The sequence below is a fragment of the Barbus barbus genome (genome assembly GCF_936440315.1).
Source record: "Barbus barbus genome assembly, chromosome: 2".
NCBI lineage: Eukaryota > Metazoa > Chordata > Actinopteri > Cypriniformes > Cyprinidae > Barbus > Barbus barbus.
In genome coordinates this window covers 25,559,498-25,586,112 of record NC_136730.1, presented here as the reverse complement: position 1 = coordinate 25,586,112, position 26,615 = coordinate 25,559,498, and the positions used below count along the sequence as shown (strand labels likewise).

At 38.9% G+C, this 26,615-nt stretch overlaps 1 protein-coding gene across 1 annotated transcript in view; it reads left to right on the top strand.

The window, feature by feature from the left end:
* The window catches only part of LOC306885430 (T-cell immunomodulatory protein-like), a 137,805-nt gene that overhangs the window by 42,305 nt on the left and 68,885 nt on the right, over nucleotides 1-26,615 (top strand). The window contains exons 8-10 of the mRNA XM_079441930.1: nucleotides 240-321; nucleotides 12,035-12,129; nucleotides 23,374-23,522. Of these exons, the coding sequence (XP_079298056.1) occupies nucleotides 240-321; nucleotides 12,035-12,129; nucleotides 23,374-23,522 (326 nt within the window). The remainder of the gene's footprint in view (nucleotides 1-239; nucleotides 322-12,034; nucleotides 12,130-23,373; nucleotides 23,523-26,615) is intronic.

Genomic DNA, 26,615 nt, shown 5'->3' with positions numbered 1-26,615 from the left:
CAAAGATCCCTAACCCGCGTCAGTACAGGCTTCCTCTCATTCATGCCCACAGTGGCTGATGCACTAAATTATTAGCTCTGTTCTAATGGCACCACTGACACTTTAGAAATTAGAGGTGCTTTTTCTTGCTGCTCAAGGACAGGATTTATTTTCAACAGTTGTAAGCTCTGCATGAAAGGAAATTTACTTTTTAAATGAAAGTGCGTGTTTTAATCCTGTTAAATCTTTCTGTTCATTAGGATGGGAACTTCACCCAAACCCTGTCTAGAAAGGCACCGGAGAATGCGAAGAAAGTGGGTCAATCTGCATTCGTAGACTTCGGTGAGTAGTAGCATATCGCTGTGTGTGGCCCATTTGTGTTGTGTTTAGAGGTGGCATTACATGCATGCACTCTAGTACAACCAAACACTGGCTGTGATTTCTGTGATAATTCATGCATAATATGCTCAATTCTTATGCAGTTTAGAATCTGATGGCAATACATGCGCAACACAGAGTTTCAACACACACACACACATGGCCCCAAATTGAATATTAGCTCCTGTGGGATCCTATTAAATATTAACAATACAAATTTCCCCTTTCCAAAAGCATCCCACTGATAGCAGGGATGGCACCGGCAGTGAAATCTCACATAGCATAAATGATTGATAAGCAAAATGAAATGACCTAAGATTGAATGTGTTCAAGAGAGCTGCGTCTCAGGAGCTTGGCCTTTATATTCAAAGCTAACTGAGCTGACCAAACAAGAGGCCCTCTCTGCACTCTTTAATCTGTTTTCTCTGATCTCTTTCACTTGTCATTTTGGAAAATGTCACTTCAAGCTGTTATGGTGTTTTCACAGCAAAGAGCTTCAAAGGATGTGAGTTTTAAGCAGGATGAAGGTTTTCATTTGACTCCCAATCAGTCAGGTGGTTATTATGCTTTTTGAGGACTGTTTTGTTATAGTTAACAAACTAAAACTGTAAAAAATGTACTTGAAATAAAATGTTAAATGAAAAAGATAACCTTATTTCATTTCGGTTTACCTTGATGTACTAAAATAACTTGTTGAAAATGAATAAAAACTAAAGACATAAGTAAAAAAAAAATGAAAAAACACTAAATTACTAAAACTTCAGTTGTACAAAATTGTACGAATTAACCACCTCGTAAAATACGCACAAATTGGTTGTGAGATAGCGTTTAATATTTTCGTACTGAAATTAGGGCTGGGCGATATATTGCATGCGATATGCAAGCGCATCTCGTCAGTAAAGCCGGTTCCTTGATTACCGCTAAATCTCCATCACATGTTTTCAGATGAAGCGGCATTTAATACACGGAGCCGTAGTTCACTGACAAGCTACACAATATCGCTTTCATTATCGCTGATATATCGCCTTCGATAATGAACATGATATTGTGTAGCTTGTCAGTGAACTACGGCTTCCGTGTATTAAATGCCGCTCCATTTGAAAACATGTGATAGAGATTTAGCGCTAATCAAGGAACCGGCTTTACTGATGAGATGCGCATGCATATCGCATGGAATATATTGCCCAGCCCTAACTGAACTGCATTTAGCCTTCTTTCTTGCTTTCATTCATATTGAATCATTAGCCACCTTTTGAATACACCTTATTTTTAATGTAAGTACAGTCACGGACTGAATGAGGCTTCCGGTATCATTCGCTTCTAGTTATTTTACCTGTGCAAAATCACTCTGTAATACTGCTTTACATTGCAAACAGATTTCCAATCATTATTTTAAAGTATTATCATAATCATAAACGTGCTGGTTTGTAACGCAAATAGTTTTACCGTTTACTGCACTTTCATGTTCAAGTTTTTACCAATAAGTTATTTACCAATTTACCAATTCATTAGCAAAGCTGCTAATGAATCATAAGTCTTCCACATTTAAATAAATTAGCTTATTTCCACGGTGCAAAATAAGGTGCATAGGCTGGCCTGAGAATAACAACAACAAAGCAAAGATTTTAAAACACATGGGCATCTTACGCTTACAGACTTCGTAATAGTCACAGAGGAAAAACTGGCCATTACACACTAAACAACTGAGGATCATACACTACAAGACTTTAAAGCTGCTTCAATCACAACAAACTCAAGCAGAAACGTGTGCCTTGTTGCTAGGAGACATATGACAAATGAAAACGATATGTATTCTAAAATCAGCTTAATATCAAACATTTTTGATATCCTCCGACTGGATGGAATTATTGTCTGGAACTAAAAAAAATCAAAGTCTGACACCATCGTACTCTGCACAATTGTCTATGAAATCTGTCAACTCAATTCTGCAGACTGGCTCTCACTTTTGCCAAGTAGAATCAACTTCTCCAGACAGTAGAATTGGTGCCACCATAGCTATTAATGCATAAAAACTATCTACTAACTATTTTAGGTTAAGAGTGAACAGCAGCTGAGATTTTCATTATGTGACATTGGCAGGTGACAAATGAATCATATATGAGATAAAACAAAGTCACTGTTTCACTTAAATGCAAAAGGAGGCTGTATTTCATTATTTGTTTTCAGTTTTAATTTCTCATTCTAAAGGAAACCTTGAAATATAACCTCATGTGTAGGTGAAATCTGTTACACTGTGTTCTGGTGTTCAAGCAATGCTGTTTGCCTGGTAAGCAGGATATTGGGACATACATGGCCTTTGTAAGCTGCCCTATGATTATGACTTCTTAAACCTTTGAGGTGCATCGTCTGTGACCTTTACTGCTTCACAGAAATGATTGTCACAGTGACGGTCTGGAATGCAAAGCGAGAGGTTGGGTGAGTTGAAAGATATATATATATATATATATATAGAGAGAGAGAGAGAGAATGAGCTATAGATTGTGATTTAGGATGATAAATGATGTTGGAGATGGAAAGAGACGTGCATGCTAGAGCAGCCCTATTATACATATGGGTATGTGTGGCCGTGGCCGTGCCCGAGTCAATAATGGTGACTCACACAGAAAAAAGGCTTTATTGGATTAGTGTCAGTCGCTTGTTCTGGAGACCAGAGTGTGAAGATCTTTGCCGAATCCTAATGATCAACATCTGTCTCCGCTTTGTCCTTTTCCATCTTCCTTTCCTGTTTTTTAGTTCCATCCAGAGCTTTTAACTTCCAGGGGTAGACAATAAGGGAAATTTGCCACTGGCCCTCCGGGCCAGTGTCTTTTGAAGTTCACTGGCCCAGGTCAACGCGTTGGGTATTGATCCCAATAATCACGAAAAAGAACAGTTTGCTTGAACAACATGAATAACATTTTTTTTTTTTTTAAGGTAGGTTTAGTGCAAAGTGCAGCAAAACTGTGCAAAAACATGAAACAAGTGCAAATAAACCTATTGCATAGGATTCATTCTCCGTAGTCACACAGCAATTCATTATTATGTTCATACCATAGGTTTCATACACGTTAACTTTTCTCTAACTTACTTGTCTGCATATGTGGGCATTGATCTGCAGAGCTCACAGTAAACCTCTTTTTTTTCTTGATCGTAGCCCAGCTAGGGGTGGGCGATATGGGAAAAATATCATATCACGATTTTTTTTAGAAATATCACGATTCACGATTTTATCACGATTCTTTGTCATGTTGGTTTTACAAGTTGTCTGAGCATTACAGCCAAACTAGAAAGACAAAGCCTTTCAAGGTAACAAAAAAAAAGACATGGCAGATATTTAGGCCAAAGTGGGCGAAGATAAAAATCTTTGTCATCATTCTATCTTTCTTATTAAAAAATAAGAACAAAGATACACATTACAAATACACATAATATACAAATAAAACAAACAGTGCTTTATTTTCAGGTACAATAGGTGTATTTAGCAGAGCATTCAATGAAATTAAATGAACAAATATAAAAATAAAACACTACATAGACTGATTCCTAAAGCAACTGTATTAAAGTTTTTCAGTCAAGAATGAGTGATTTTTCTCTTTGCGTTTTGTTGTTTTGTTAACGTTAAATGAATAGTTCCCTCAAAAATAAATATTCTGTCATCTGTCAATTGTCATAATGTTTCATTTTTATACCATCATTTACTCAAGTTGTTTTACACCTGAATGAGTTTCTTTCTTCTGCTGAACATAAATGCTATTTTGAAGAAGGTGGAAAACCAAACAGTTGCTGGTCCTCAGTGACTTCCATAGGATTTTTCTTTCCTATCAAAGTCAATGTGGACCAGCAACTGTTTGTTACCCTCATTCTTCAAAATATCTTATTTTGGGTTCAGCACAAGAAATTAATAGAGGTTTGGGACAACATGCGAGTGAGTAAATAATGACAGAAATTAAATTTTAGGGTGAACTATCCCTTTAATGACAGTCGACAGCATGTTTAGTGTCCTGTCCCTTTAAGAGCTGCACGCATCTAATATACAGGCACGCATCCGTTTCTCTCTTAACTATTTACTTTCATTTTAGAGATAACCAACTGAGTCTGTATGTAAACCTTGTGTGTTTTGACAGTATTAGCGCAAAAAATAAGTTAGTTGAGTAATCAGGCGCTCGCACTGTTAGACAGGCGTTTTAGTGCGCGTGCTTCAGGTGTATCCGCTCAGAAAAAGCGCACGACAGACCAGCGCGCAAATTAAACATTTAACCAGCAAGGCTTGTGTGCAAATAATGTACTCTTGCGATCGCGAATAAGTGCAGTGTCCTGTCAGAGTAACTCTACTGCTGTATGTCGTGTTGTACAGTATATAGAGACGGAGGCGCCAGAACTGTATTTGATATAATGTGTGCTGTAGCACGATACTACGATATTTCTTCAAAAGCAGATCGTGGAGACATTTTTATCGTCCACGATCAAAAATCGTCATATCGCACACCCCTAAGCCCAGCCAATTCCAGCGGTCTCGCCACTGGGGCTGAAACTTTCTCTGCCTTTTCTTTTTGTATTCCCTTTCGCTTTCCCTCAATTCCTCTGGTGATTTTCTCTTCCTTGCCTTCTCTTTTTTACCCGGCGTTTGGTTGTGATGTGGGTTTCAGAAACATGTAGCCTAGCTTAATAGTAGCTATAGGTAGGTGCTGAGCAGTGTGCAGTTTGCGCGCGTAACCGCGGGAGCGAGCAAGGCGGTGGCGGTGCAGACGGAGCGTGAAAGGCTGCAGCTGTCGGGATCACGTAACGTGTTAGCGGTGGTTACCGAGATGATTTAACAGAAATCAAAACACAGAACCACAGGTAATTAATGTGAAATTAGACTTTTTTTAATCGAGGCATTATTTTTACTGGCCCCACCGGGCTAGTGGTTGGAGCGATCTGGTGGCCCTGACGGTTTTAAAAGGTTTTAAAAGTACGTCCGGGCCACCGGGCCAATTATATTGTCGACCCCAGACTTCCTTTACCACATGCGCATTTTACCACCATCTAGAACTTGCACGCAAAACTGTCGGCACCAATTAGCTGCAGTAGTGTGTGAGTGTAGGAGCCTGTAGAGTCATTATGAGAGGATTTGGTGTTAGGAACAGGCTGCAGCTTCATGATGGTGATCGTCTTTGACAGGATTGAGCGTGGCAACGGATGGGTGCTGGGGGTGAAGACAAATACACACCATTTCCAGCAGCATTCTCACCCCCTCACACACACATGCAATAAAGGTGAATCATAGTGACGCTGCTCCCATTAAGTGAGTGGTAATGGGAAGCAAATGGCTTCCTCTGAAGCCAAGGACACATCCTGACATTATACATTCGGTTGGCTTGAGTGGGCACTGAAATCACAGGTCCTGCCGGGTGTCGCTTTCTATAAACAGCAGAAGGCTTGGCCCTCGGGGACGTGGGTTTGGTTTAAATGGTTTAATTGTACTGATCATCAAAGCAGCAGCCTTGATTTTATGTTTTTGTTCTCCCTTTTTCACCGCTAATGTTTGAATCGGCACTTAATTAAAATGGGTGTGCGGTACCTGTGAGCAGAGATACATGTTAAATTTGACCTACGGTGAGAGAAATCGTGAATGCGAGGCGCTTCAAAGCCTCATTTCAAATGAACAGAATGAAAGGAGCGTGGTATGCAGTGAAAGCTATATGTTGTTCCCGAGAAGTGAGAGGAGGTGGGAAGAGAGTCAGAGAATATGTGCGAGGGAGGGAGAAAAGGGAGGGTCCGCTTGTTTGATTTGAAATGGGTGTTATTCTGATCACACTCCTGGCTGTCAGTTATGGCACGGCTCTCTTCTCTGTCCCGCACCTAAGTGGCAGATCAAAGATACACCCCAGTGACCTTCTCTCAACTCCTCTCCTTTAGCGCTCTCTCTCTCTGTTAGTATTCTCCAGCCATCCTTCTCTGCTCCAAACACTCCAGCAAAACAGTTACGGCAGTCACTGCAAGAGGCTCGTGGTTTGGTTTAAATCGGCCGTAAAATAATCCCCTTGAAAAACGAAGGTAAATGCAATCCTGTTTAGTAGCAAGCAGGTCTGGCTAATGATCTCTTCAACCTCAGCTCATACAGAACTGATCTCAGGGCAGATATTTCATCATGTTACTAGTCAAGACTGCCAAACAGTTGGTTACCTCAAGATTCAAGATTTTTTTTTATTTGTCACATACACAATTATACAGAGTATAACCAGAAGTGAAATGTAGGTCAGGTCAGGTCCGCTCCAAGGACAGTGCCATTATATAGAATACAAATAGTAAGGAAAAGAAAAGTAGAAAAAAATTAAAGAATAAAATAAAAGATAAAAAATATAAATGTGCAGGTCAGTATGTTGTTGACTTAAATGGTAATAAAGAGGAATGTGCAAAAAAAAAAAATGTGCAAAAAAGTTGTACAGAGTATGTAAATAGCAGCAATATGAGGGAGAGAAAAATATAAATAGCTTATTGATATAGTGATATTTACATGGAGTCAAGTAATGTTATGACACAGAGTTAGAGTTAAGAAGCCTGATGGCCTGGGGGAAGAAGCTCCTCCTAAGTCTCTCAGTTTTTGCAATCAGGCTATGGAAGCGTTTGCCAGATGGAAGCAAAGTGAATAGTCGGTTACCAGGGTGATTAGAGTCCTTAATGATTTTGACAGCTCTATTTTTGCAGTGTTTGAGGTAGGTGTCCTGCAGAGAGGGGAGAGCAGACTCTGAGATGCGCTCAGCTAAGCGCACAACTCTCTGTAGTGCTTTGCAGTCCTGATTGGAGCTGTTTCCATACCACACTGAGATGCACTGAGTCAATACACTTTCTATGGTCCCTGAATTTCCTCAGCTGTCGCAGATGGTGCAGTCTTTGCCTGGCTTTCTTAACCTGTGTTTGGATGTGTGTAGTCCAACTCAGGTTCTCGGAGATGTATACACCGAGGTACTTGAAGCTACTCACCCTCTCCACAGGGGTCCCACTGATCATAAGAGGAGTGTAGGGCCGCTGCTGTCTCTTCCTAAAGTCCATGATCAGCTCTTTAGTTTTGCTCACATTCAGAGAGAGACAGTTGTCCTGGCACCATGATGTGAGTCTCTCTCTACCTCGTCCAAGTATGCGGTCTCATCGTTGTTGGAGATGAGGCCCAGAACCACAGTATCATCAGCGAATTTGATAATGGATATGGAGCTGTGAGAGGGCACGCAATCATGCGTGTAGAGAGAGTAGAGCAGGGGACTCAGGACACAGCCCTGTGGGGCTCCTATGTTTAGAGTGATGGAGTTTGAGGTGAACTGGCCAGCTTTCACCACTTGAGGTCTGCCGGTGAGGAAGTCTTGAATCCAGTTACAGAGTGAGGAGTTTAGGCCGAGGTCTGTGAGTTTAGAAGCCAGCTTGATGGAGACTATAGTGTTGAAAGCTGAGCTATAGTCAATGAATAGCAACCTTACATAATTCCCATTGTTGCTGTCCAAGTGTGTGAGGGAAGAGTGGAGGATGTGAGAGATGGCATCGTCAGTAGATCTATTTGGGCGATAGGCAAACTGAAGAGGGTCCAAAGTATCAGGTATGGAGGAGCAGATGTGGCTCTTTACAAGTCTCTCAAAAACCTTCATGACTATAGATGTGAGGGCAACTGGGCGATAGTCATTCAGGCAAGAGGGTTTATTGTTCTTTGGCACAGGGATAATGATGGATTTTTTTGAATGAGGTGGGAAGCACGGAGGTAGCAAGGGACTCATTAAAGATAGAAGTGAACAAACCAGCGAGCTGATCGGCGCAGGACCTCAGAACACGGCCGGTTATCCCATCAGGTCCGGCTGCTTTCCTGACGTTCACTTTCTTTAGCGCCCTCCGAACCTCATCCTCTGACACGGTGATTACAGGATTATCGCTGCTCTGCCTGCTGCTTCCTGACGCGCTGGACGGTAGAGACGCGCTGCTGCCGTTGCAATCGAAGCGGCCGTAGAAGATGTTTAACTCATCGGCCAGCAATGGATCTGCTCTCACCTCCGCAAAGGATTTGTTTCCGAAGGCACAGATGGTCCTCAGTCCCTGCCACATCCGTCGAGAGTCATTGAGCTGGATATGAGACTCAATTCTCTCTCTGTATCTGAGTTTAGCGGCTCTTACTGCGCGTCGGAGAGCCTAGCACGATGCTTTGTACTCGCTCATATTCCCGGTCAGAAGAGCCTCATTGTAAGCGGCAGTGTGTGTGTTAACCGCAGCATGGATTGTTCTGTCCACCCACGGTTTCTGATTGGAGAATGTCCTTACAGTTATTGTTTCAGTAGCTTACTCTGTTAACGTGTTTACAAAGCTTAATGCTACATCCGTGAACTCGCTGACGTCAGAAGAACTCGCCCAGAACATGTCCCAGTCGACGTCATCAAGAGCCGCCTGCAGCATAGCCTCTGAGTGAGAGGACCAGCGCGTCACTACTCTCTGCACCGGGGGATCCTGAACGAGCCTTTGTTTGTATTCCGGTGTGAGGAAAATGGCGGCATGGTCCGATTTGCCAAAAGCCGGTAGTGAGCGGGCTTTGTAGGCATTCTTGAACTGAGTGTTGCAAATGATCCAGTGTATTCGGTCCTCTAGTTGGACAGGATACATGTTGGTGAAAGTTCGGCATGACTCGTCTGAGTTTAGCTTTGTTAAAGTCCCCCGCGATGATAAAGGCAGCGTCAGGATGTTTGTTAATGTAGCCGCTGAGCACATCGTGAAGCTTAGACAAAGTTTTGAAAAATGTATTTATTATTTTTTTTTTACTTATTTTTATTTTGAACCAAAACATTGCATACAGCACAGTATTACATTTTAACATGTTAGTCCTTTTATATTCCAGCTACATTGACAGTTCAGTCTCAATTACATCAAACATGTTATGCAGAAAATGAAAAATTTACACCTAGTAAGACCACAGAAAAGCAGAAAAAAAGGAAAAAAGAAAATAAAAATTAGGTTGACAGAGAAGGGGGATGACCATGCTTGTAACAGTATAGCTCATTATTGAAATATTAAAGGCATAGCAGGGGTCCACGAAAACTGTATTTTTAAATTTAGTGATTAAAAGTGACATACATTTTTTTAGTTAAATTTGTAAACAACATTATTATTGCTCAATATTTTATAAAAAAAAAAAAATGTACATGAAAGGTTTATGGGATGAGAGATGCACTAAAATCCAGTTCAGAATCCAGACGAGGCTTGATCAGAACTGCAAGAGTCACACCATCCAACACATGTACAGTGCAAAAGTATTATAATTTATGAATGTGCACTGTCAGAATGTAGTCAGTCTTGACATGGATGTGTCATTATGAATGCACAACATATGTTAGACAAAATTCTCCATCTGCTCTATCAGGATGGTAATTGCTCTTTTCTTTTTTGTACATGTGACAGCCAAATGCATTATTCATTAGCTGAATGATATTCAATACTAGGGCGCTGTCCAGAAGGTAGTGAATGGCAAAGATGTCCTCTTTTACCATTTTTTTTTTTTCTTGCTTGAAGTTAGTGTCACATGTAATGTGATGTGGCATTTAAAGCCCAGTCATCATAACATAAACAAGTTTGTGTGTGTGTGTGATGGAGGGCTTTTGCTGTTTTTCTACAGCTACACGTGTGCTTGTGTACTGTATAGCAGGAAGCTGAAGTTATTAGTGGCAATAAGCAACTGGCTTGTACTACTACTGTACGCTTACACATGCTTTGATTGTCAAACAGACACACACACACAGTCACATTCAGTCTCTCCTTCTGCTGATGTACTGAGAGAGAAATCTCTTAAAATACAGAAAACAAAAACAGCATAGATTCTTTATCTCAAGAATGGAAGGCAGCTCCACTCTGATTGCTGGTGATAAGGGGATACTGTATTTATGAGGTTTTGCTTGTGTTGTATAGAACAAACATCCCTAGTTTTAAGTCAGCTACACTGCGGGGATTGGCACGCAAAAAAATTGGGTCATTTAACATACTAAGTATTTTATTAATTCAAACTGGATGTTAGAATAAAAAAAAAAAAAGAAGTTTTTTTTAGGGCTACGAGAAATAAGTTGATAACTGAAGATATTAATTAAATATATTTATTTACACAATAAAACACAATAAAAATAACACATTGACTGAAAGACTATTAGTTTTCATTTTGTTTTCTAAAGACTGGTCATAATTATTTTATTCTGTTCGTCTCTCTTTTCTTGCAATGTACTGTATATCTATTCAAGAATACTTTGGATTCTGTCACATTCAGCTTATTCACTGGGTTTTGTAAAGCAAAATTCTCTGTACAAATTTCATTGTGCATCTTTCTTGCAGAGTAGCCTATATAGTGGTCTCTAAACATTTAAAATATGTATTAGGGCTGTCACAATATCAGATTTTCTCTCTTTTATTATCACACCCAAGAGAATTCACGGTCCCACTTTATATTAGATGGCCATAACTACTATGTACTTACATTTAAATTAATCATTTGCAATGCACTTATACTTTTTTACATTTTACTTACAGTATATAAAATAAAATAAAAAATACCTACATGTAAAATTTAATATTTATTAAAATACCTACAACACCAACTAAGACCTTAATGTATCATTTCCCATTTCAGGGCTAGTAAACTAAGTACAATTTACTCCTCCTACCATGGTGAAATTTGCAGGAAGATGGAGGTAAAAGAGGGTGAACAGGTTTGTTGGTGTTATTGCCAAATTGTGCTTACTGCTGATTGTCACTTCCTGCAGACTGGGGTGTCTAACAGAATCCAAAAAAAAAAACTCACACTGGCGAACTAACTTTTTTTCGGGTGTGGGTAGTATGTCTCGCTTTTGTCTGTTACCTGCTCCGAAATGAATTTGTGTGGCAGTATTAGCTACACACTGCGGCATTGTCTTTTTTTTTTTTTTTCTACAGTTTTTTGACAGGTGGCAACCATTGTTATACAGCCATCTACTATGTTAGACTGTCATCCAAAGTTGAAGGCGCTGGCTTATTTATTATATTATCGTATGTGTAGTGTTAACATCAATATTAATTCCTTAAACCAGTCAATACCGGCATATAATATAATATTATATATTATATTATATTATATAGCTGCCTTTATATTTCACCAAACCCATGACCTTGACATTGCTTTATAGTTTGCACTACAGGAATCCAAAAGTGGAAAGTCCCCACCATGATAGAAATATAAACTCGTGTGTGTTTGCGTGTAATTCTCTGTTTCTCTGCAGGCTGCCAGTTTGATCTACGTGGCTATTTGGTGTGTGGTAGATGCTATGAATGTCAATGCGTATCTCCGCTGCTCCTTCCTCCTGTTCTTCTCTTTCCACTATTCAGTCTTTATTTTGAGTTGCTTTTTCTTTTCTTGATTTATTTTATTAATTTCCTGATTTGGTAATATTTCATATTAATAGTAGATGCTTTGTGTCAAGCATGCAAGTGGTAAACATGAAGGAATAAAGACTCGCGCACAGGATTCTGACACCAGGACAAACGGCTACGCACCAGGCTGCTGCACACTTCATTACACAAGCTCAAGATCACATGATGTTATCTCCATATGCTGGAGTCTGGAGCATTACGAACTAAATGAAAAGATGCATTAGTATATCATAGACCTCATTTTACTTCCTCACTCACTCTCCCTCTTTCTGTTTTTCCTCAGACGGTGATGGCTCCCAGGACCACCTGTTGCCAGTCTGCATGGATACTGACTGTAAAAGAAGTGCAATTTACCTGTCCAAGCCTGGAGAGACAGAGGTACACAAGACTTCCGTTATTACACTGTCACACTCTTCCATCCCACCCTTTCAGAGTCAGCTCTCAGAGCTGCTAAATCATACAGATTTCCTGATTTAATTTGACATTTGACTCACAAGCTCTCAGTTTGATTCAAGTTAATTGGATTCAGATTAATTTGGTACACAATTGATCAAAAGTTAGGGGTCAGCTTTTTTTTGTTTTTGTTTTTTTTTTATAAATTGCGATTGACGCTGAAGACTGGAGTAATGGCTGCTGAAAATTCAGCTTTGTCATCATAAGACTCATGAGGGGCATTCAGGAAATCTTCTTGTATTCTGAGCATATATTTTCCGCCGAATATATGAAGATTCAAATGATGATAATAGATTACAATAAAAGCCTATAATAATAGTGGCATATAGTTATTTAGAGCTCATTGTGCTCTGCTGTGGTCTGGCAGCTCATGCTCTTAACTGAATGTCAGCCTCACATTGGAAGGCAGCAGCTATCTCTCTGCCCTCACACACACACTGTCAGCCTGTCACAGGCCCTGGGACCAGAGAGAAAGGGACCAACGATGGACGGACACTAGGAGAGGGCAAGAATGTAAAGGGCGGGGAACACGTGTCAGCTTTTGTCCGCCTGCCACGGGCACTAGTCTTCACCATCAGATATACTGAAAGGAAAGAAAAGTTTGACTCTTCCATTATTTTCCCATCTGTCCATCACATTCTCGCTGTCCATTATTGGTCTTTCTTTCTTTTCTTCTCGGTTCTCTCCCCTTCCATTCTTTTTAGAGTTCAGAAAACAACAAGCTACGCTGGTTTGAAAGAGTTTATTCAATGCTGCTAAATAATGTACGAGACTGATACAGACATAGCAGAACACATGATGTATTGAAAAGAGAAGATACAAGAAAACAAACACTTGACAAAAGATGGAGAATAACAAAAGACACGCTTGTGTTATAGTCAAAGAATGCAGTCTATGATTTAATTGGCCCAGGGATTTCTCTGTTTTTAGCATGTTTGTGTGGACGGGGGGGTGTGGGTCTGCTAATCACACAATACGCTCCCTCACACACACAGTCTGCTAAATAAACTCATTCTCTCTGTTTTCCTTTCCAGCTCATCTGCTTAATATTGACAGTGTAAACACATGTAACATCACACTCATTAGAGTGATTAGGGACAGCGATTGTCATCACCCTCACACACACACACACACACAAATGGCCACTTCCAAGTCAATTCTATTATAATTAAAGTTGGTGTGTGTACATTTATGAAATTTAAAATTTAAATATTTTCTTTATTTAATGATGGGTTCACTATCAAAAATGTCCATTCTTATGTTTATGTAATATTGCAGAGTGTATTACACTCTTAAAAATAATAGTTGCAAAAGGGGGGTTTCACAGCGATGCCATAGAAGAACCAGTTTTGGTTCCCCAAAGAACCGTTCAGTGAACAGTTCTTAAAAGAACCATTTTTTCTTAGTGTGAAGAACATTTTATTAATCTAAATACCCTTTTTAACTGTAAATAGCCTTTTGTGGAATGAAAAGGTTCCATGGATGGTAAAGGTTTTTTGTGGAAATGTTAATGCCAATAAAGAACCTTTTTTAAGAGCGTATATGATCTTCTCATTCAAGAAGCCAATAATGTGCATCACAATAGGTGAAGAAAAGACGATAACTATTTCTATTTCATGCTGACTTTAAACTTTTTTTCTCCACCCCTCTTTGCTTACTGTTGCTGACTCAGACAAGCTTTGCAGAACGTCTTATATGAATAAAATATGTAATAGAGTAATAAAGTTATTTTCATAAAATAGTAAATATTTGAATATCATTCTAGTATATAGTACGTGGGTTGGAGTGAATTGTGTTATTTTTTATTTGTCTATTTTTGTTGTCTGTTACTTTAAATGCTCAAACTCTTCAAAGTCTGGATTCTGATTGGCTGGCAATGGTTATTCATATCATTCGTCAGCTGGAAAAACAGTCATATTATTCCTCTTTATCATTATAGTTACACAGCAGCTCTGGTGTAGACTTCAGCACTCTCATAGAATTAGAATGTTTATTAAAACTTTATGGTTACAGTTATGGTCCTTGGCGTTTAGCCTAATATTTACTTTAAAATATTGTTTGCTTCGTTGGTTTTTGCAATTTTGCCCCTCTCTTTTTTTTGTCCATTTTACCTGTAAAAAAGGTCTCAATATATTTTTTTAGGTTTAGCTTCTAGCTCTATAAGCAGTTTTTCTGTCATTTTTATCCTCAAAAGTAAAGCTATTTCAGAAACACCCCAATTGTGTTTTGTAACGAATCGTTTTGACTGCCAGACATTTCTTTTACACCTGTGCGTTTTTCACCCTTCCCCAGATTTAAATGATTAGCTGAATTGTAGACATGATTTCCGGGCTCTGAAGTAATGAGAGAGGAAGGGCTTTGGGATCACCACAGAATTAAACTATCCCTTAAGCTGCAATGCAGCAAAGTGGCATCCATAAAACATGGCGCGAGAAAGAAAGAGAGATGGGGAGGAAATGATGGAGAGCGAAGCAATAGATTGTCTGAGGTGGTGGAAGTGAGCGTCTGTGTACGTGTGTATTGAATTTCAACCGAGTCGTGAGGAAGTGAACAGGAAAGGGAGGGAGCGATGGACGCCTTCATAGGCTGAGCTGCTCTCTCTCTCTCAGCCCGGGGCGTCTCACACTTATTCATTTCATTTTCATGTACTCTGTAATAGCAACTTTGTTTCCAGCTTGGCAGCATCAGCTGAGTGTGTCAGGCCATTTATTTAATTCTTTTTTTTTTTTTTTTTTTTAAAGGAGGAGTATAAATAATATTTATACTCACTCTCACGGCTCACACTCCGAAATCTTCCTGCCCTGTGTGTGTGTCTATGTCTGGATATTTGCTCATCTCATTGTCTATGTATCTTGTGAGTCTGAAATCACCTAAAGCGTCACTCTCTGAGCAGTTTGTTTAACGGTATTGATCCGTGTAAGTGTGGATGTGGCTTTGTATCTGACTGCTTCTCTTTATCATGACATCTCTAAATTATCAGAATTAAGTGTCCTGTGGGCAAAGCTACTGAAGGCTACATTTCCCAGACATCAGTGTAGAGACATCTCCTGAGGAGGTTGGATTGGCCATTATCTGCTTAGCCCATACAGTGCACTGAGGCCTTCATTTAGTCTCTCGCTCAAGCAGCTGGTGATTCTGTCAGTACTCATGGTGTCCCGTTCCCCTCGTGTCACACCACCACCTGTTCGGCTTGTATGCAGCCACTCATGAGTTGTTAGTCGACCCACACAGAATCCGAATGGTTTTTAACATGATCTAAACTGATTAAGGGGGAATGTGTGCAGATTTGAATATGGTAAAATGTGCTAATGGAAGCTGAGAGGGCTGCACACTTATTGGCAGCTGAAATGGTTATCAGAAATTAGCCAAAATAGAAGTTTTATCTGATGAGTAGTTCTTCCCAGGAACTCAACAGAAAACTCTGCAGATTTGTGCACAAAGGGATTCTTGTCATTCGCAAAGTTTTAGACAACTAGTCAGTTGCTAAAGTGTTCAGAATAGTTTCTAGGGCTTTGTGTGTTTGTGCCGCAGAGTTTAAGGTACAACTTTGGTTAATGGTGCATCGTGCTACATGAAGCATCTGCAGTATACATGCAATGCAATGCCTGACAGATCTGGATTTCAAACTTTGGCATTTTTTGGGACATGCTAGTTGCATCCTTTCTGTTTAATGTCATCTGAAACAATTCTAAAGAAGTCTAAAGAGGGCACTGCGCAGGCCGAGTCATTAGCTCTTTCCTTAAGTGACTCCTGCTAATGTTCTGTGCTTTAACATTCACAACAGCTAGTCTGTCAAGGGAAAACCTTTTTAATCAATTTCGCCTTTATTTAGTCAGTGAAGGTTTTTTTTTCGATAAGCTGATCTGGCACCTCTGCAGTAAGATGCAGCACCTATTTTAGTTTATCAAACCTCATACGCTTCTGAAAGACATTTATGCTGTGACCTGTACAGATTAGGGGTCTAACGATTCCCATTATAAACAATCCATATTGTTCATCGCCCACATCTCATGTCTAACCATGTCTCTGAAAATACTGTTCTTTGGATTTTGTTAAGAGTATTTATGGTAATTCTCTGTTTTGACAGATTATCCTGCAGTAATGCATTGAGGCATCTTCTTTTTATTTAGTTATTTGTGATTTGTTTTAAAAGAAGTGGAAACATCATCTATACTAATGATTTCTCACTAGAGCATTGCTGGAACAGTTGAAATATTGAATATGTATCTCACTTGTTTTTGAGCATTACTCTGGACCATGAGAATGAGATACTGAATGTCTGTTGCCAGTGTCACAGTAATCACAGTAAATCGTTTACAGGAGTTGTTCACTAACAAATGAAAAAGTCATCATTTACACGCCTGTATGAATCAAACCTGTATGAATTTCTTTCTTCTGTGTTACATTTTGAAAGATGTCATTTGTGTTTTTGTCTCTGCAATGAAAGTCAGTGGGGTTAGTGTTATTTATTAATATACTATTTATATTCTTTTGTGGGCCACGGAAAGAAAGACGGTCATGTAGGTTTGGAACAACATGAAGGAAAGAATATTTATTTTTGAGTGAGCTATCCCTTTAACATACACTACTGTTCAGAAGTTTTGTGTTTTTATATAATTAGTCTATGCACACCAAGGCTGTATTTATTTGATCAAAAATACAGTTAAAACTTGACAGTAGACTGTAATTACATAGAAAGTACATTTACTAGAGTATTGTACTTAAGTACACTTTGTGAGTATGTGTTCTGTACTTGATTTATTATTTTTTCTAATGAAAAACTTAACTTCACTACATTTGAAAGACAAATATCATACTTTTCACTCCACTACATTTCTATCAAGGTCCTCGAAATAGAACATTGTTACTATGTAGCAGCTTTGAAAGTCAGTGAGTGACTTAAAAAAAAAAACAATTCTCTCTAAAACTTGACTTTTTTAACAGCCTATCAGTATTCACTCTTCTAGGGTTACATGAAGTGATTTAAGTAATATTTGACCAGCAGTGTCTGTACTTTCACTCAAGTAATGGAGTTGTGTACTTCGTCCACCTCATATTGAGAAATATTACTATTGTTTAAAAATTGTTGTGCTGCTTAGTATTTTTGTGTAAAACATGATATATTTTTTTCAGAAATGATGTATGTATGCTCTCATGAAGTGTCAAAATGGTGCTAAAGACCGTTTTGTTTTGTTTTTTCGCCCACCAACCCCCACCCCCAACCTGCCAGATCCTCCACCAGTCCTTGCTACGGCTCTCATTATTTACAAATTAATCACTGTCTGCAGGTGACCTTCAGTTCTGGGCACTCTCGCAGGTGCATGTGTCTAGTCTTTTCTCTTCAGACATAAACACTGCATGCTGTAATAACAGCCTGTACCCTTCCCACGTTTCCTGCCATCAACACCTCTGATCTGACACGCCCGTCTCCTGATTCTTGTACCACATTTCATTACAAATTGTGCTTCTCTCCTCTAGGGAGGCTAATGAAGAGGCCGTCTGCTGTAGATTCTGTTTCACATGCAGGGAGGAATGGCATGCATTCCCCGTAATGCGACGAGCGATGAAGCTTTCTTTCTTCCTTTTTTTCCCTCCCGGAGTGGCATAAAGATGGCAGTTCATTAGACGCCGCACTTTCATATCATCTGTCAGTGGCACCTATTGATGTAATGGCACCTCGTCTGGTGTCTTCCCGCCGGCGAGCTCTGATTTTAATTTCTTGGCCTAATGAAGCGTCACAGCTGGGATGCGGGAGTGGTGGAAAGCATAGCTCGGCTAAAACAGGGACTTTTTGCGCTTTAGTAAACAAAGCCACAGGGATGGAGTCTTGGCAATGCGAACGTGATGATGTCTCCCCGACTGATATGAGGGAGGGAGGAAAATGGGCCGTTTGTATTCTGTGCACAGCGTCTGCTCTATCTAAGATGTTCCATTACTTTTGCTAAGGAAAGGCTATCATGGCTTTCTGCATTAAAGAGATCATTCTCTCCCTCTTCCCCTCTCTGTCACTTTGGCAACAACGACATAATCTAATTCGCTGACATTTCGGCTGTTCGGTCGCATGGTGTTTGTTGGACTCATGCCGTCATTTACACAAATGAGACACTTCAAATGATGTAAGTGGCTCATAACATGACAAACTGTCATGTGTGTCGTGAACAAGTAGAGTAATAACCTATAAAGCTGAAGTAATCGCTGATGCCTAGGTATCCCATCATCCTTAGTGTCTAGACGCTCATGGCATTGCGGTGGCATTAATGCAGGTCTCTCCCAGCTGTGTTCAGCCAATAAACATCTTAAAGCAGGAAGCCAAATGAGAAATTAGCGTGTTTTCTATGGTAGTTGGTTAATTACAGAGTGTCTCGTTATCCTGGATGACACTGATTAGCTTCCGTCTCATTTCTGTTTGATTGGACTTGAGGTGTGTGTGTGAGTGGGTCTGTGTGCTCCAGTTCGGGTTGATTGGGTTAATCAGTAGAGCAGCGGATAGCAGGATGGGAGGCTAATTCTAGCAGAGAGTTGCCTCTCTCTTCTCTGTGATCAGCAACAGGCCCATCCCACCAAACATGCACCACAAATTACCCGTTCCCCTCTTTCTTCTCATCTTCAGGCTTTCTAATCCCTGCTCTCGTCCATCACACGCACTCTGAGGTGCCAGTTGTAGTCTTGACACGCAAAAGCGTCTTTTTGTACACGTCATGCCACGTGTTCACCTGGTCGGCCTCAATGAACTGTCAGGATGTTCTCCACAAACAGGATGATAAATGTACAGAGTCTTTGTTAGGAAGGCCTGGCTGATTCTCAGATGAGTTCTCACATCCTTTTAAACAATGAGCGGCATACACAGGCTCTCTAGGCACCTGCCAGAGGAGTAGCCCAAACCCTCCCCTAACCTGTCAGAGAGTCCAGGTCTGTGTAAAGTAGATGGTGGGAAAATACTCTCTCGGTTGTATGGCGGCTTAAAGTATAAACTGTTTACTAACCTTGAATTATTGACTTAAAACCTGTTCGCATTTCTCCAAAGGCTGCTGATAAGCGGGACATTTTGCCAGTCACATCCTGTCAGGCTTATTTCTGCGTAAATTCTGCATGGTGCCTTTTACATCCCTCTCTGTATGATCCTGCCAGCCTCCTCCACTCATCCGTCAGCATTAGAGATTGAGGGATGTCGTCGCATGTAGCTGTGACGCATGCGTCTGTTCGGACCGACAAACATTTGCATGCTGTCAATGCAACTGATTCTTTTACAGAGAAGTGTTGTAATCAATTTTCTATTAAACTGCAAATTAAACTGGCTAACTAATAAGATTCACATGCACAGAAACATTGCTGTTGCTTAAAACTGTGTCTTGGAGGCAGTCACGAATGGACCATTTTGCTAAGGGACAGTGAATAGCAGAGGAAAAATCTAAAGCTGCTCTGTTGTCTCCATACTCTTGTATTTGGTGTTATTTGATAAATAGTACACAAAAATACAAAATTACAATCAGAATAGCTTTTGAAAAGCTGTGTATACTGTAAATACTTCACAACTGGGTGTCTGAAATGGAAAACTGCAGCGCTTTGCATACTTTGGTTAAATGGGGTATGTCTGCTTTTCTATAAGTGCCACTTGCTGTCAGAGACAGTTCATTCTTAAATTAGAAGGTTTGAAAACACTCATGTTCAGAATAGTAATAATCTCAAACATGCATCAATTTGACTCTAACTATCAGCTAGAAGGGCTTGAGTAGACCCATTCTGTGTTCACCACAATGTCAGCCCACAGCCTTGTGATTTCCATCTACCCTCCCTAATAAATCAATAAGACTTGGCATTAACCAGCAGTCAGCACTGATATAAGTCAATTTACACAAGCAGACACGGAGTGATGGAAGCTGATTGTAGATGGCCTCAAGGGCAATGACTGTTTGCATAATCATTTCTATGTTGAATGAAAAGAGTCTTCAATTCAGGGGAATTCAGCTGGGAGTTAAGGCCATTCTATGTGAGTGGCGTCTTGAGAGAAAGAGATGTTTTGTTTTTGTATGTGAAGCTTTATTGTAGTTCTTAATAGTAGAGTGTAAGTAAAGGACTCTGGGATAGCTCACACACATAGAAACAGAACTGAATGTGTGCATGCATTTTAAAGTGTCTCAACACGTACCAGCATGTACACCCACTCAGAGTCATTCATAAGGATCATTTGTTTTATTTCAGCTGGTATTGAGGTTCTCAACAAAAATGGCCCTAGTTTAGAAATTGGCCAAGCATGTTCAATTTAAAACCCTGTCAGTATTTCTACTTAGTTATGATGAGCCATCAGTAAGTGTGCCCATAAGCTGTCATAACATCTCATAACCTGTTTTAACAGCCCATCAGTCAGAACTGCTTACTTAGGACCTGAGGTGGGGGTTGAGGTCTGGCTCAGCAGTCCTATGGGAGGGAAGCGCTCCAGGAGCTTAAGAACCATTAAACGTTCATTAACTGAGTGAGTGAAAGAAAACAAGCAAGAAAGAAAAAGCAAGAAAGAAAGAAAGAAACCAGGAGAGAGGGAAAAATGAGATCGAACATATGTCAGTGAACTGAAGATGGGTCTATCATGGTTGTCATTCATCCAGGTCATCATAGGATATCTAGCAGAATGGATTCATTTATAACTAGATCATATTTCTCATTATTAACTCATATAAGATGTTTTCGTAGTTGACAATAATGAAAAAAACTAGACATTTAACCATTACACATTGTGACATCATATAATTCACGGATGGTTGTGTGAGTTGCCTCTCCACGTTCTACCACAATCATTATATGGGATACTCCTTACAGAGGCAATTGTTTTATATATATAAAACAAAAATGTATAAATTTCAGCAAGTTCTCCTCATCTTCAGCTCCAATTGTTAGTGGGGTTCCTCAGGGGTCTATATTGAGTCCCCCTTTTTTTTTTTTTTTATTATTATTATTGTGCAACATAATATTACTTTTTATTTATTTGCTCATAACTCTCAGCTATATTTGCCTTGGAAAACTGGTGACTCCATCCAGCCTTCTCTGGACTGCTTCGAGGACAGTCTTGGTTATCAAATAACTGTCTCCACCATAATAATTACAAAACTGAAATAATTATTTTGGTCCCCTGAAATCTAGATATTGCCTGGTTAATAAGCTTGGTAACCATTTTCCTTCAATTTCGCTTCAGGTGAGAAATTTGGGTGTCGTTCTTGAACTTTGAGTCAAACTCATTAACTCAGTTGTTAAGAATAGTTGAGCTACAAATTATTTCTAAAACCATTTTTGTTTTTTCAGAATTTGGAGAAAGTTATTACCATTTTTATTTCTTCATGACTGTTGTGATTCTGTCTATCTTGATCTTCACTCTCGCACCTTCAGATGGTCCTGAATGCTGCTGCAAGGCTGTTAACATCGGCTAAAAATATATGATCATATCACTCCAAATTTAGTCTCCCTTCACTGGCTTCCGATTTATTTTGGATCCAGTTTAAGATGATGTTTGTTTTTAAAGCCCTTAATGATCAAGCCTCATCGTACATTAAAGATCTTATCCTCCCTTACTTATCTAGCAGATCTTTAAGATCTTCTGATAAAGCACTTTAGTATGTCCCACAGTCTTGTCTAAAATTATAGGCTTTTTTTGGTCGCTGGCCCTATTGCCTTATGGAATCAGCTACCTTGCACCTTGAAAGTTAGTTGTTTTATCTCTACTCTATGGATTAAAGTTTAGTTACAGTGTTTTGTAATGTCTAGCACTATAAACTTTATTTGTTACATCTCTATTTGAAGCTTAATTAGGTTGCTAACTTTATGAAGTTGGCTATTGTTACATCTCTGATGTTTAAAGGTTATTGTAACTGTTTGACCACTGTTACTGTTGTTATATACACTCTAGTGGTTTAAAGGTTAGTTATTGTTATGTTTGATAATCACTATGTTACATTTCTAGCAGTTATAAGGTTAGTTATGTTCTCTGTTTTTTTTGAAGGTTAATTATGTTTATGATAGTATATAGGTTAGTTATATCTTTAATTGTTTAGCTATTGTGATGCTTAAGCTGTTTATATGTTTTGTAATTGTTATTTAAAAGTCTGAACTGCATATCAAATATTTTAAACCATTGTTTTACAGAAATTGTCTTAGATAACCTGTCAAGCGCTTAGCGGGAAATGGTGCCGCAATGTAAACAAATATTGCAGGGCTCTCACATTTGCTCATAATGAGGAGGCTAGGCCTACAGTGCACACCATGACTCATGAGTTTGACTTCTATTTTTCTATTCAGCGGAGATGAGACTAACATCAATTAGTTCTTGCTTTAGAGATATTACCAATATTAGCTTTAGACATATTATTTTGTGCAAATGCAAAATAGTTTGTACAAATACACACACTCTCTTTGCCTGATCCATGAATTGCTGATTCTGGCTGTGTACCGAGGGTCAGGAGAAAATCTTATTAGCAGCCATTACAGAAATCTCTGCCGCCTTTCTCCTGCAGTCCCTCTTTACCACTTTGTGTCCATGTCCCTTCTCCCTGCATATCTCTAGCAATCTCTCTCTCTCCCTCCCTCCTGTCTCTGTGCCTCCATCCCCATGGATGTAAACATGCAGAGATGCACCTGGCTCTCTGTTTTACATTCATGAGTGAGTAAAGCCTGTAGCATCTGCGCCTGTGCCTCCCCCACACATGTGCAAATGACCGAACCCAGAGAGCAAGAGAACCGTAATGCTGCAGTGTCTGGTGTGCTGCTTTGCTTTGGCTACATTCAGTCCAATATTTTTTATTTTTTTATTTTTTTTTACATGACCTGTTAAATTTGGCTCATATTAGACACTGGTTTAAACAAGTGACTTTCCTAATCTGATACCCAGCATCCCTACCCTGACAAATTCATCATAATATCATCAACTAATTTAAGAATGTCATTTTGTCACTTTATAAAATCAGAAAATCTTTGGACAGTTTTACACGTCAGTAATATTTATTTTAAACCTTTAATTTTGTACTTTGTGTAATACTTCATATAGTGATTCATGTCAACTGCATAGAAATTTGTTGTGAATTTAGTTAACTTTTGAGGAATTATATTGCTTTTCCTTTTAGGTTAGCGGTGATCTCTTGTACTGTATGCCAGCTCATGTAACTGAATTGTCTTCCTCTGCTGTTCCAGTGGGTGCCGGTGCTGATGGACTTCAGGAGGAAGGATTCTGTGTGGGGATTTGTGTCGTCTTCAGACATTCCCATCACCCTGCACTTAGGAGACTACAACATGGATGGCTTTCCTGATGCCCTCGTCATCCTCCGTAACACCAGTGCTACGTAAGCCATGCTGGGTAGCCAAAATCTGTACTCGAGTACAAATAATGTTGTTTATTTATCAATAATTACTCAAGTAGGAGCAAAAGTCATGATAGAACTAATTATTTGAATAATAGGAAAAGAGCATCCAGTGAAATTACTGCTCAAATAATGAGAACTGTTTACATAGGATCTGATCAAAATTCAGATTAAAGCACCGGTGGTGATAATGGTGAAATGGTGAAAAAAGTATATGAATGGAGACATTATGAAACTAAAATCATATCTCAATAAAATCAGTAGATTTGCACATCACCAGATTTACAAAAACAAAACGTCTCAATCTGAAGAGTAAAAGTACTTTCCTTGAACTGAGGACCTGATCTCAAGAAGTTTTTTTTCTTCACACAAGTTACTTAAGGAAATTTTGTCAGAGTACTTGTAGAGCATTATGACCCACCTCTCAAAGGCAGTGGCTTGTGTGTTAAAAAGTGAAGAGTCCAACTCTTTTCAGATTTTTTTTAGCAAGAAAATTATTTTTTATCAATATTGAATCACAAAGAAAGGAACTATGTTTTGACTTAAACGTAAAAACTCTCAGCACCGTGAAACTTTTAAATTAAATTTTTTAAACCAAGCAAGTCGTGCCTAAACATTTTTGCAAACATACAAGTATTTTACTTCCTAAGAAACAAACCAGCGCTAAAACCCAACCATTATTACTTTTCCTTTTATCCAAATAGGATCTTTTTGATACTGCCATAGTAGCTGTTTTTCAAAGCACAGCAGTGCTTTTTCCTTTTATTTTTCTCCTTCAAAGAATTTAAACCTTAAGTTGGAGGATTTCTTGGATGATCCTGATAAAACATGACTTTGGGAGACTTTCTGCCCTTCTGGGGCATTTTATGCATTTAATCTGATTCCACCCTCTTTCTGAGCATGCTGCATCCATGCTGATAAATTTGCTTATGGTTGTGACATAAATTTCTAAATGATCAGTTTTGCAGCTTTCTGTAAATGGACTGCGGAGATCATTTGCATGTTTTAGAGTATGTCTGTCATGCATCAAACGTTTTTAAAAAGGATTTATATATATATATATATATATATATATATATATATATATATATATATATATATATATATATATATATATATATATATATATATATATATATATATATATATATTAATACAGTGCCCTCCATAAGTATTGGAATAGTAAAGACAAAATTGCTCTGTTAACTATGGAGTCAAGACATTTACCAATATGATTAAAAGATGAATATAAAACAAAACTACAGAATGTCACATTTTATTATTGGGTGATTCAACACAGATGTTTTACCAGTTAAGAAGGTCAGCACTTTTAGAGTTTCATCCCTCTATCTGATGTGAGCATAAGTATTGAAACAGTTGCCTCACAGGTCTTTCTAAGTGATCAGCTGTGTCCTGTTGCATTAATTCTTCAGATATTAAAAGCAGGGAATGTGTCGTATCAGTTATATCCATTACTTCTGTATTCTGAATCTTGCATTCGATGATGACACACACAAACCAGGATGAAGATGAGGGAGCTGACTTTGAGAGAAAAGCAAGCAATTTGGATGCTAAAAGAAAAGAGGAAGTCAATTAGAGCTCTAGCAAAAACAAAGGGCATGGAGAAATCAAGAGTTTGGAAACAACCAGCAACCAACAACTACCTGATCGGCTGAGAAAACAACAGTAGTTGATGACAGACAAATCATAAAAGCTGTGAAAATTAACCCTAAAAGACGTGTCTGTAAAATCACCAACAGCTTCCAGAAAGCTGGGGTGATGCTCTGACAATCTACTGTCCTCAGGAGACTTTGACACAGAATTACAGATGCGACACAGCAAGATGCAAACCTCTGACCAGCTCCAAAAATAGAAAGGCAAGATTAGAGTTTGCAAATAAGCACAAAGGTGAGCCAGAAGAGTTTTGGAACTGTGTTTATGGACCGATGAGACAAAGATGAACCTTTATCTAAGTGATGGGAAACCAAAAGTGTGGAGAAAAAAAGGGAACTGCAAATGATCCCAAGCATACAGCCTCATCTGTAAAGCATGGTGGAGGTGGTGTCATGACATGGGCATGCATGGCTGTCTCTGGAACAGGCCCTCTCAACTTTACTGATGATTTAATGTATGATGACAGTAGCAGAATGAATTTGGAAGGGTACAAAACCATCTTGCCTACCAATATTCAAGAAAATGCCACCAGATTCATTGGGAAGTGCTTCATATTGCATCAGGACAATGACCCAAAACACCTGCCAGTTCAGTCAAGGAGTTTATAAGGGCAAAGAAATGGAAAGTCTTAGATTGCCCAAGTCAATCTCCAGATTTAAATCCGATTGAACATGAATTTCACCAGCTGAAGAGGAGAGTAAAGGCAGAAACTCCCCAAAACCAGCAACAACTGGAATTGGCTGCATTAAAGGCTGGGAAAAGTATTTCAAAGGATGAGACCAAGAGTCTGGTGATGTCTATGGGTCACAGACTCACTGCTGTGATTGTGCTCAAGGGATCTGCAAATAAATAATAGCTTTTAATCTTTTATATCTGCCTTGTGTTCAACTGTCCCAATAATTATGCTCACATCAATGAGATGAACTCTAAAAGTGCTGTTCTTTTTATTTGGTAAAACATGTATGTGTTGAAACGGCTAATAATAAAATGTGACATTCTGTAGTTTTGTCTCATATTCATCTTTTAATCATATTTGCAAATGTCTTGACTCCACAGCCAACAGAGCTATATATATATATGGATATATATATATATATATATATATATATATATATATATATATATATATATATATATATATATATATATATATATATATATATACATATATATATATATATATATATATATATACATATATCTATATCCTTCCATCGAACAGCTTACAATACCATTTTTACACTTCATTCTCTATTATGTTAAGTGAATAAATGGCAGGGTAAAGGTTGGCTGAGTGTTGGATAAGTGTTGCCATCAACAAAGGCGAGAGAGCAGGTGCCTGTGAAGAGCCAGAAGCTTGTCACCCGTCTTCGATCTGGCCTGACCTGAGTGAGGACAGAC